At 34.3% G+C, this 12311-nt stretch overlaps 1 protein-coding gene across 4 annotated transcripts in view; it reads left to right on the top strand.

Moving 5' to 3' along the window:
• The window catches only part of ZFPM2 (zinc finger protein, FOG family member 2), a 443996-nt gene that overhangs the window by 84104 nt on the left and 347581 nt on the right, over positions 1-12311 (top strand). For 2 of the 4 annotated variants that reach the window (XM_073893090.1, XM_073893092.1), the window contains exon 2: positions 10337-10495. The exons of the other annotated variants lie outside the window; for them this stretch is intronic. In XM_073893090.1, the coding sequence (XP_073749191.1) occupies positions 10337-10495 (159 nt within the window). The remainder of the gene's footprint in view (positions 1-10336; positions 10496-12311) is intronic. 4 annotated transcript variants of the gene reach the window in all.

The raw sequence follows: 12311 nt of genomic DNA on the forward strand, positions 1-12311 counted from the left end.
ACTGATTGCCACTGATTGATTGGCCAGTTCTGTCTGGGCAGAATGCCCTTCCTCTTATCTCTTGAAATGCTACGTCTTCAAAAGAGGAGGTTGAGGAGACCACTGTGCTATTTGAGGCTCTTGGTCTTGAAGACACTCAAACAGCCAGACCTTAATTTTTAAAAAATTGAGATGCTGTCCCATTTACATAAAGACTTTCTATCAGTACCATAGCCAGACACGTAGGAAGGGCTCGTTAGTAAAACCACTCCCTGGTCAGTCGTTTGCATTATGCAGGACTCCTGGAAGGGGTACAGAGAGGCAACAGTTGGGATCAGCCCGAAGTGGTTGCACTATTGCATGCCAGCCCAGAGTCTCTGAAGCGAGGTGATTTGAGCATTTTCTGGAATCTCTAGCATTATTTTGGAGAACGATTAACCAGAACTAAATAAGTAAACCTAACCTGCCGCTTATCAGGGGTGACTATACGGAGTTACCCAGGTGAGAAGTAGTTCAATTACAGACCACCAGCTGCAGTATACAAGGTGTCTATCCACATTTGAGGCAGGAAACCTATATTAAATGAAAGATGTCATACTGTTTCTATTAAATGACAATAATAAATATAATTGCCACTGTTGCAAAGTAACTTCTGTGTAGTGTTTCTCTTCCTGCATAGTTGATCTCAACGTGGACATGCATCAGAATCACCTGCAGACTTTGTCAAACACAGGGAGATTAGCGCCCCCCCCAAAGTTTCTGAAATCAGATCTGAGGTTGAGTCTGATAATTTTGAATTTTTAACAAGTTCTCAGATGCTGCTAATGCTGCTGGTCTAGGAATGACACTTGGAGAACCACTGTTTGCTGACAGACTAATTGTAATCAGCCAGTGAAGTCAGGCATCATTTCAAGAGCATTTATTTTGTAATTTTTTTCCAGAAGGTTGAATCAACAATTAATTGTACAAATAAAGAATCATTTTAATAAAGCAGGGTAAGAATGGTGTTATTACAATGAAGGATTAACAAAAGGGAAATTGATCTATTTGATGAGATGGAAGTTAGATTCAAACTTTATTAGTTAAGGAGAAAAAAAAGTTTATATATACAATGACCCAAATGACCCAAACATGATGCAAATATTTTTGTGGATTTTTCTCTTCTAATTAAATTTTTCCTGCAAATCTTTGCAGTGAATTGATATTTTTCCTTCATTTCCTGCATGTAGCTATACCTACTGGATGTTTTCATATGAGACAAGTGTGTTGCATATGAGACAAAGAAATGCATACTGAAGTTTTTAAGGACCATGCTTGCTTCATCTTTGCCTTATGAAATTGTGTAAGAAAGTTACTTATCAGAGTGCTTTGTTTAGCATCCACCGGCTACTGTTTGTTACTGTCTTTTTGAAGTTCAACATACACATTATCTTTGATCCACTTTAGGAAGAGAGATATATACCCATTCTAGAGTCGAGAGACTACAAGTACTTTTTCCCTGTTCTTTTATATCTCTACTTAAATAAGACGAGTTTTAAAAAATCACATCTTTTTTGCTTGTACTAATTTAACTTTGTTATGTTAACTATGTAGGATATTTTCAACTAGTTTTGCAGAATTTACTTTGTTAGATAAGACTACTGATTATAGTTTGATGGTGCTTTGACATTTCTAAAGAAAGTGTATGATGATGTAGTCCCAATAGTTTATTTTTGCTTTTGTTTCCCTTGCCTCAGCAGGCATATCTAGGAAACTGTTACTGTGGCCAATGTCAGAGAAATTACTGCCTGTGTTCTCTTCTAGGATTTTTATGGTTTCAGGTCTGATATTTAGGCCTTTAATCCATCTTGAGCTTATGTTTGTGTATGGTGTGAGAAAGTGGTCCAGTTTCATTCTTCTGCATGTAGCTGTCCAGTTTTCCCAGCACTATTAATTAAAGAGACTCTCTTTTCCTCACTGGATCTTCTTGCCTTCTTTGTCAGAGATTAATTAACCATATAAGCATGGGTTTATTTTGGGGCTGTCTATTTTGTTCCATTGATCTATGTGTCTGTTTTTTTGTACCAGTACCACACTGTTTTGGTTACTACAGCTCTGTAGTTAGTATATCATGAAATCTGAAATTGGGATATAGGCTTACAGTTGTGGAATGGATAAGCCACAAGAATAAAAGGTATAGAATAGGGAACATAGTCAGTGGTATTGTTGTGTGGTGACAGATGTAGGTGCACTTGTGGGGACTATAGTATAACATATAGAGAAGTTGAATCATTATGTTGCACACCTGAAACTAGTGTAACATTGTGTGTCAAATAAAAAAATTAAAGAAATAAAGAAAATGTATATTTTTTCTTGTATAAGTCCATAAAGTTATAAATTTTGATTAATTTACTTAATAAATACTTATCAGCCACATATCATATATAAGAGGTTCTGTGGATAGGTTCAGATCCTTTTCTTTCTTACTCCTAGTGCTTTTAAAAATCCAATGTACTATATACATATTCCGGGTAACATGTGATGTTTCTGTTGGGACAGCAGTATTCCCTTGGGGGAAAAATTCCCACTTGCCTGATCCCACATCCCCAGACCAGCTCTCAGGATGAAGGTGATTGGCGCCGACTTTGACTAACCAGGAAGGAACTGTGGATTTCACACTGTCAAGTGGAATAAACTTCCTCCAACAATGTAATTAGTAATAATTTAAAGCTGTGTGCCTAGACATTTTTTAAAAATGGCTCAGTATTCTCTCTCCTTGATTTGGCCTTCAATTTTATTACAAAAGGAATTATAACTTAACAGAGGAAATAAGAAAAATGTACTAATAACTAAAATTCAGAATATCCAAGAAGCCTTTCCTGCCCTCCCCATGTGCTTCAAATGGAGCTTCTTTTTTAAAAATAAATTTCAGCCCTTGTGTGCATAAAGTTTGTCTCCTTAGCTAGATGATCCAGCCCCTTCTGCTGGGGCCATACCTCTTGTACTCTGCTGTTATCCCAGTACCTAACACAGTGCCTGCCATGTTCTTCACCCTCAATAGATACTGGTTAAATGAATAAAGAAAGAATGAATAAATGAATACATGAAAGTCTCATAAAGAGAACAAAATAACATATAAGCCTTTCATCTTTTGTGCTTATTACCAATTAGGGGATTTTTATTATTGAAATATATCACAAACATATAAAAATATATTGTGTTAGTAATGAATATACTCTCATATTTCTTTATGATAGACTTACCATCTTCAATAAACTGAAAATAGCTTTATGGGGCTCTGGAGGGAGACCTGATTACAAAATATTTGAATTTCAATGCCATCTCTGTCACTAACTTCCTGGGTCAATGCACAAGGCATTTACTAATGAACTGAATTTTTTCAATGCCTGAGTTACTTCCCGAGAGTAGTCATTAGAGACTCTAGTTCAAATTTGTCATATTTCCTCATCTGACTTTATTTTTCCTGTGATATCCAGTCGTTAGGCTATTGTGTAAGATTAGTTTGCTGCTTGCTAGGTTTGTATATGTTCTAAGCAAAATTGCTCTTTTCTTGTTAACTTTATATTCAGTTGATGTGAAGGTTCCCAAAGCAAAGCATTTCAGGGCAGGGCGAATTAAAGGATTTAAATTGTTTTAAGATTTATACATAAGAAGTATTAATACTGCCATCTATAAAAATGGCCAAAGATCTTGCAGCACAGACTATTACTTTATTTTTATAAAATCAAAGAGTTCGGTTTTTTCCCCCTAAAGAAACAATTTGAATAAAACTTGACCCCCTTCCCTTCTTTTTACAATGGAATATGGTCAAATTGAACCCTCCATTAAAAATTCTCTAATATCTTTTTTTGCATTAACATTTCAAAACTCAATTTAAATATTCACAGATCTCATTTTTAATAAACTTAACAAAATTCAGGTAATTTCCTTCAACTTTTTAGATTGAAGGACAGCAGTTGGTGTAGATATAAAAAAGATGTACAGCTATGAGCAAAGCCCAAAATCAATTATATATAAGAAATAACATAACACATGGAAAGAAATTAATCAAAAAGAAGAATTTCTACTATATGATTCTCTGGTCTGCTACCTGCAGGCAACAAACGCAAATGAAAAAAATCAACATTCTTCTGGCAGATAAGAGAAAAATTAATAAAAATGTTTCCTTCCTTCTAGATCCCCTGATGCAACTATTGTTAAAAGTGAGTGCAGGAAGAACTTCCTTGTTTAAATACTATTTTTTTTTAGACTACAGAAATAAGGCTTTATTCTTGCTGTTAAGCTCAATTACATGAGTTAGTATGGATTTGCACTGTCCAAAGAGATCCCTCTTCCCTGCCCCTTCTTATTAAATGGCACTGTGGGATATGCATGAGACAAATGTAATAGGAACCGAGGGAGAAGCATTTTGAGGTGTGCCTACAGGGTAATGATGATTCATAAGGAAGTCTGAGTGTAGCAGCTGAAAACTCTAAGAGAGGAAATACTGAGAGCCACAGAATCTGCCCCAGATCAAATCAGTAAAAAGATGTTAGTACTCTGAAGATAGAAATGTTCCTACTCCCTAACAAGATGGGAAGGGGCACACTTTTGTGGATTTCTGCTTTTTGATTTAGAGTTGAGTTGTTATTTCCCATTTCTGATTGCACAGGCAGGCCATATATGTACAGAATGTATGAAACCTAAAATCTTTCTTAAAATCCTCTTATTTAGGTATAAAATCTTTCTTACATTTTGTATTTTATGAAAATCATTCCGAATTTAACAAAGAACTATGAGGCTAGAATACAAGAGCATTAGGCAATAAGACTTCCAATTTAAACATTAGTCCACCACCTCATTTCCATCACATATAGAAAATGTAACATGATTTTAGAATGGAAATTCTATTTTAGCTCCTTTTACCTATCAATTAAAATACAGCATGCCTGTATAGAATTTTGACACATTTGTATATTGCATATTAAGTGTGAGCCAGGATTTGTCTGTCCCTGGTTTATATTTTCATATTTACCTTTTGAAAGGGAGCATCACATGATAAATGTGGCTCAATTATTATGTAACAATTAAAGCATGGTATATATTATTGCTCAAATTGCCCAATTTGGAGATCCCTATGTTTTATATATATTAGAAGGTTTTGCATACCTTCTTCTTTGTCTGAGTAGATCTTTTGCAAAGGACTTTAAAGGAGCATGAAACAGGAGTTGGCAACTTGGGGACAAAATCATTTTCATTTTCATTAATTTATTAAGATTTTGAGAAATTTATTCCATTATTCCATTGGTATGCATTCTTTGTTCTGTGCACAAATAAAATGATATAAAGTTTGTGATGGAAGTTTTAATATTAATAACACTATCAGATATAAAAATGATCTGAAATGTCATACATTAAGAAACACCGAAATAAAAAGGTTTGGAAATATTCGTATGTTTTCGGAAGAAACTCACCTAGTAGGATTTCTGAGCACGCTATGATGGATTATTGTAATTATTGGGAATGATAATATTTTAATGTGACTTTCTTCCCACCTGTCAGTAGCAATCAAGGCTGCCCAGTATTCTGAAACAGTCTCATTTTGCTAGGTGGCTAGTCTTGTGCAGCCTCTAGAATGCTTAGAATATTAATGCATAGAGAGGAGATTGAATGCTTCCTATAGTTCCATTATGACAATGTGTTTTTCTTGTTTTAATCAGAAGGCATGCAAAACCAAACTGAAATGATTTCTAATAAATTAATGCCAGTGAGTGCTTAAGAGAAAGGACCTCTTTTGCGGGATAGCGCATCAAAACCATAGAATTTGGCATTTCTTTCTCCTCTTCATACTTGGCAATGTATTTTAATTTTTGCTTAATTTAATTTCTTTCTTGGGTGCTTTATTCTGAAGTGCTTTGAATTTATATGAACGAAGACAATCTGACATTAAGGTGAGGGTTGGTCTAATTTATAGTAGGCTGCCATGGTAGGAAGTTATTGATTGAGACAACATATGTTGGAAGACACATATATTTGACTTAATATTTGGTCCTTACCATTTCTTGCATGCTGTCATAGTATTGCTTATTTTGATCTTCTTTCCTCTGAATTCATACATATGTGTATATATATATATATATATTTTTCCCCCCCTTCAAGTGTTCTTTGTTCACTTCTAGCTCTTATTCCAGTGGCTATGGATAGGTTTCAGGGATTTCTTTAACCACCTGAAATTGTAGCAATATTTTTCTCATAAATTCATTTATCTGGGGAGTAAGTACTTCTCAAACTGCTTCCTAACCATCCAGTCTTTATTGTCATTTTATTCAGTAATTATGCCACCAGTATATAAGGTGGGACTACTTAATTTTGAACATCCCATTTGCCTTTACCAAGTGCATATCATAGAAACAACCACCAAGTGAAAGATTCTCCCACCGTTAGGTGCAGCTTTTGTAATACAGCTCTTGGGACTGGCTAAATGAAAGGCTGTACCATGCACTGGATGGCCATCTGTCTTGTCAGGTGTTGTGAATCTTTTTAGCTTTAGCTTTAGCTTGAGAGGGCAAAGGTAGCTGTGGTCCATTCAAATGGTTCCCAAGTACCCAGATATCTCCTCTTCTGAAAATGGAAGTATTACTTTGTGCCCACCAGAATCTCCCAGTAATCTCTATTCTTCGAGTATAAGATGTAGAAGGATGCCTACTCATTCTGAGAGACGATTAACAGCCTTATGGGCCTGACATATAGCACCATTGTATTCATAGCTTTAGGATGTACAGCTAATTATTAGCATTTTAAAATGAGATAAATGTTTATATTTATACACATTAAGACTATTAATTCTGGCACTGTGTTTAAATATCTATAAATCAGAGGCAGTTGAAGAGCTGAAATTTAGATTTCCTTACACTTGCCTGCCAAGTGGCCTCAATCAGAAGTAATTTTCTCCATGAGGGCACATGGAGCTCAGTCGTGAGCCTTTTCTGAGTAGATATTATTATTTGTGTCAAATTATGTGTGGTGATTTTTCTGAAGTGGACTTCTGTGCCCACTAATCCATACACACGAGGTTCCCTCATTCCCTCCTTCATTGGTGCTATTAATTGTACTTGTGCTTCAAGGGTCTCTTACCCTTTTAAAATGTTAGTTTATGGCCACCGATTATCTGTAAGGTTTTCCTGTTAAAGAAACATGCAATATAGAGAGTAGAGTGAGATCTGATCTTAAACTGTAAATACCACTGTGCATTTTAAGAGGAACCTTTTTTTTTGCCAGAGCCTGATTTGATAGGGTGGTGAAAGGAATGGGTAGTAATTTCACCTTTTAAAGTATAGCAAATTATATAAATCTGACACTTGCTTTGGGAGAAATACAGGTTGGTCATTCAATCACCTGTGGCCTGTTCTAAATATTGGCAATGAGATTGCGTGTATTTTGAACAGTGAGCTCAAGAAGTTTTCACCTTTCATTTGGGTTTTGTAGTTTGGCTTTGAAAATAATTGCTTCTTCTCAATTATATGCTTGAAATTGCAAATTGATAGCCAGCATATAAAATAAAAGAGCCCCTGGAATATAGAATATTATATTATCAATTAAGATCTTATCATAATCTTTGAGAAATAAAATATAAATATAAATATATAACTATAACATGGATGGCTTGGTTAGAGGTTTATTAAGCACAGTTAGTGGTTTTGTTTCCTTTCAAATTTTCACATGAGCTTTTCCATTTAATTTTTATTAAAACTATTAAGTCTGAATTTGATATACCATAAGAGCCAATTTGTTGTCATTGAATATTTTAAATAATTGTTCAGTTACATACTATCTTGAATAAAAATCCTAAGAATGTTAGCATATATGCTCCAAATTTAATTTTTTTAAAAAAGAAAGCATTTTTATTACTATTGATTTTATTCTTACAATGTGCATGAATTATCTTTATAATATATAGGCTTTTATGATTGAAGAGCATCCAGAGATTAAAAAAAAAAAGGAAATTCACTAAAATATATGTAAATTATTTAAAATACTGGAGAGTTATTTTTTGTTAGCAAAACTCAGAGTATATATTCCAGAAAAAGTATATATTGTCATTCCTGTTATAACTGATATTAAGGCAGTTTTTTTTTCGCAGACTGATTTAGTATGGATATAAATTATGTAAATAATTAAATATTAGTAACCAACTATTTTAGTTTTGGTAAAAACTGCAAGAAGATCTTCCTGATTTTTCTGGGCAGGGGATCTAATATTTTGTAACATATATTCTCAGTAATCCTAGAAGAGCAACAAGAGGTTTCTCAATTTTTAAAGACATAAACTTTAAGCATCTATACATAAATAGGTTAATATGAATTAAGCATTTCAGAAGATATTTGTGTTTTATAGATTTATTTATGAACGAATGTGTCTGTAACTACCAAAGAATATTTTGCATAGTAGTATGGTATATTAAATAAAAGATACTTAAAAATCTTGGGTTTTTGCATCAATTTTTTCCCCTTATTAGAGTGTAACCTTATTCTGCTTAACTAACTTCCTGAGCTTTACTTTCCACATCTACAAAATAAAAATAGTATTAATTCTCATACCTACTTTGTTGGGTTATTTTAAAGATAACATAAGAAAGTGCTTTGAAACCTTACTTGAAACACAAATCAGACAGCTTCACATGTCTTATTTTGACCAGAATTCTTATTACAATTAAGTTGTTTGAAAAAAATACAGAAAATATTCTATTATATTCTTCATTAGACTCGGAATTAATAATTAGAATTATCAGATAAGTGTTCTAATGATTATATTATTTTACATTATTATATTTATGTATTCCTTTCATACTTGCTACTTGACATAATTGTTTTAAGAGTTAAAAAATTATACTTTTAAACTAAGATAAAAACTAATGAGATCTGTGACTTTTCAATGTAAAAATCATCATTTTTGTGCAAAATCCATGTTGGTTTTTTTTTTTTCCTCTCCGCCTTGAGTATATAAAAGCACATTACCAGAGTGTTTGGAATTAAGGCATTCTTTTTTCCTTAACATTTGTTATTTTCAGGAAAAAGAGAAATAACAAATTGTAAAAAGGACAAGGAAACTCTGTAAGAAGTTTTTTTGCTTGGATGTCCCTTAATTTAAATCCATGCAATTAATTTTGTCCATGAAAATGTGTTATATGAATTCTGCCCTTTTGGAAACTTGCTTTTGGGAAGACACCAGATACACTACTGTGCTGTATGTACCTATTCCTGTTTGCTCCTACATATATAAAAATTGTAACATGTGCACTATTTTAAATTATTTATAAGATTTCTTCTTTGGCCCTGAAAATTTCCTGGCACATTTCTAAGAAGGAAGAGGGAGACTGCCAAAGCCTTTTAAGTAGTTAACCTGTGTGATGAGTCTGTGGATGTGAGTGACAATTAGTACAAATTACCATAATTGTGGTCTTTGGATAAAATGCCACACTGCTTCTTTTAGGAACAAATGCAGGCTTCTACTTAGTAAAATGAGTCGGATACTTTGCTTCTCTGGGGCGGTCAGAGATTCGCAACCAGCCATGTGGTATCCGCACGTAGTCCACTTTAGGCCCATCTGAACAACTCCAGCCCTCCCTTTCCTTTCAATAAAATAGGTCCATTAATGTAGTGCACTTCACTCTCATTCACTCTAAGGGAGTTGTATTTTTATTACTGAAAAAGTATCACATAAATACAAATTACATTTTTTCATTAGAAAACTACTTTTCATTTCAGAAAAAATTCAATTAATTATGAATAGGGTTATGCTTTCATCAGGGAGAGAAATGTGTAATTTTTCTTCAAGCCTCAAACACATATAATGAAATCTTTTCTTGGAATCCACTCTTAAGATGGATTTTTAAAAGTATAGACTTTATTAAAATCTCAGTTCAATTAAAATGCATTCAATTACTTTAAATCTTTATTAAAATCTCAGGTAAAATTGTACAACGATGTAAAAGAGACTTGTACTCTTTACCAGGTAGTTAATTCTAACAAATGAACATAAAGTGCACAGTTTTGCTCTTTGGGAGAGAATTTAAAAAAATGAAGAAGAAGCAGAAGCAGCTTTGGGTTTGGAATTGGGGGTGGGGAAGGGTTGAAGATGGAGGTTGCTTTCTGTGTAGTAACTTCAGGCACTGGTTTCCTTCCACTTCTCATTATAGGTCATTGTTTCTTGTGACTATGAAGGTGGCATTATCTTGTATGAGTCCCCTTGCTGATACTGCTTGGCCTATTTATAGAATACATTTTTTCTCACCACTTTAATCAAAAGACCCTATTAAAGGATTTTATTTCACTATCTTCTTTGAATGTTTTTGGTACAGTGTCCCTGATTCTTTTTCAAGGGCCTCTAGAAGATGCCATTGAAGAGGAAGAGGAAGAGTGTCCATCAGAGGAAACAGACATCGTCTCAAAAGGGGACTTTCCATTGGAGGAAAGCTTTTCTACAGAATTTGGGCCTGAAAATCTGAGCTGTGAAGAAGTGGAATACTTTTGTAACAAAGGTAATTAATGGCTGGACGCTATCTGTGAGTCCGTTTACTCAGATGATTTTGTAAAGTTTAAAAAAATGCACTGATAGGGTGCAATGAAAATGCACAAAGTGCTGATAACATAATTCAAGAGTCTGAAAATACCTGCAGAATTTTTTAAACACAAGATGCTACTTTGAGGGTTAAAAGAAGTAATTCCATTTTAATAAGTCATTTTGAAAATTAAAAAAATATTTTCATGTTGATTGGCCAATTCTAATATATTTTATGTTTATCCTGTATTCATTTATTCTTTTGCAAGTATTTATTGAATGTCAGTTGTTTGCAAGGCACTGAGTATAAGCACTGAATAGGGCAGATAGTCCCAGCCCCAAAGTTCTGGCTCACTCCTTTTAAAAACTAAATGTTTAAGGGGGACCTGCCTGGCTTAGTCAGTAGAACACGTGACTCTTGATCTTGGGTTTGTGAGTTTGGGCCCCATGGTGGGCTTAGAGTTTACTTAATAAAAAACAAATAAAAAAAAAACCCCAAAAAACTGAATGCTTTGGATGTTTGACATTGACTTTCAAAACTGAAGATGGTACTTTTTAAGATATTGTCAAATAAGAAAATACACATTATTTTCCCATCCTAGATACTCTTTTAACACATTAACATTATTCTGGAAGAAATACCTGAGACAATGTATCTCAGTTTATTTCTACCCTTGACTTGGAGACAGGTGGCCTTGCCAGTAACTGTGTCTTCAGTGGGCATGTGTACTCATTTGCTTGCTTTTTTCAAAAGTGTTTTTAAGGTTTCTCATGATTAAAAAAATTTTTTTTTCTCACTTAATTTCCGGGCTTTGCAAATGAGATGGGTCTTCTGTCGCCTCCTACACCAACATAAGTTGGTTTCATAAGTGTTTGGGTCACTTCGTTGGTTCAGAACAGCTGCTTTTGCTGAGTTTACCATGGCTGTGTCATAGAGGGCATGACTGTATGCCTATCTGTATATGTGTGTGTTTGTGTTATGTACCATTTTTATTTGGACATCTGTATTTCTTAGGCAGAGAAATTTATGTGAAACCAAGTTTTTTAATGTGTGTAAGTTTGTTCATCAGACTTGACAGTGTCAAATTAAAAATGATGATATAGCTTCCCCCAAAACCACCAATACGCTTATCTCAGGGGCCACGTATACATTTGATGTATGTTGGTAAAATTCCAGTATGACTTTCTCCTGTTGCTAGTGTGTTAGACACAAAAGAGGTCAGCCGCTTCTCATCCCTGTGATCAGCAGAATCCAGAAAACTGTGGAAATGGAATGGCGGCACTAGCCCCTGGCTGCCCTGAAGTTGAGAAAACCTCCTTGACCATTAACTCTTGAAGACCTCAAGATGACTTTGTAATTTGGCCCTTGTCTCCCACGTTGAGGCTTTCGGTTGAAAATGAGAATGGTATGGACTGAGTAGTCTTTCTTTGGTAGTGTTGACTTAGACTTCAGGCCAAATTAATGTTTTCTGTAGTTGTTCTGGGTGCTAGGACCATTTCTTGACTATAACAGCCACAGCAATACATGGAAAGCTGGCTGGAAATGAGTGTTTAAATCTATATTTGAACAGATTTCGTGGTCCCTCTTTGTCAGGAAATATATTTTTAAATGCATTGTAGAGAACCTGCCTTATGTTACAGGATTACAATAAATAGAAGAACCAAGAGTTAGCATGTACCACATATTCTTCTTGTTCTTGTAAAAAGAGTTAGTATGTGGACTCAGACATTTTTGTCAATTTAATTAATCCAGAGAAGCAGTAGTGATAGGTATTACTACATTACATTCTGGGGTG

Source organism: Callorhinus ursinus, unplaced genomic scaffold, assembly GCF_003265705.2.
Source record: "Callorhinus ursinus isolate GAN/ISIS: 27379988/994484 unplaced genomic scaffold, GSC_fseal_2.0 scaffold5, whole genome shotgun sequence".
Classification (NCBI taxonomy): domain Eukaryota; kingdom Metazoa; phylum Chordata; class Mammalia; order Carnivora; family Otariidae; genus Callorhinus; species Callorhinus ursinus.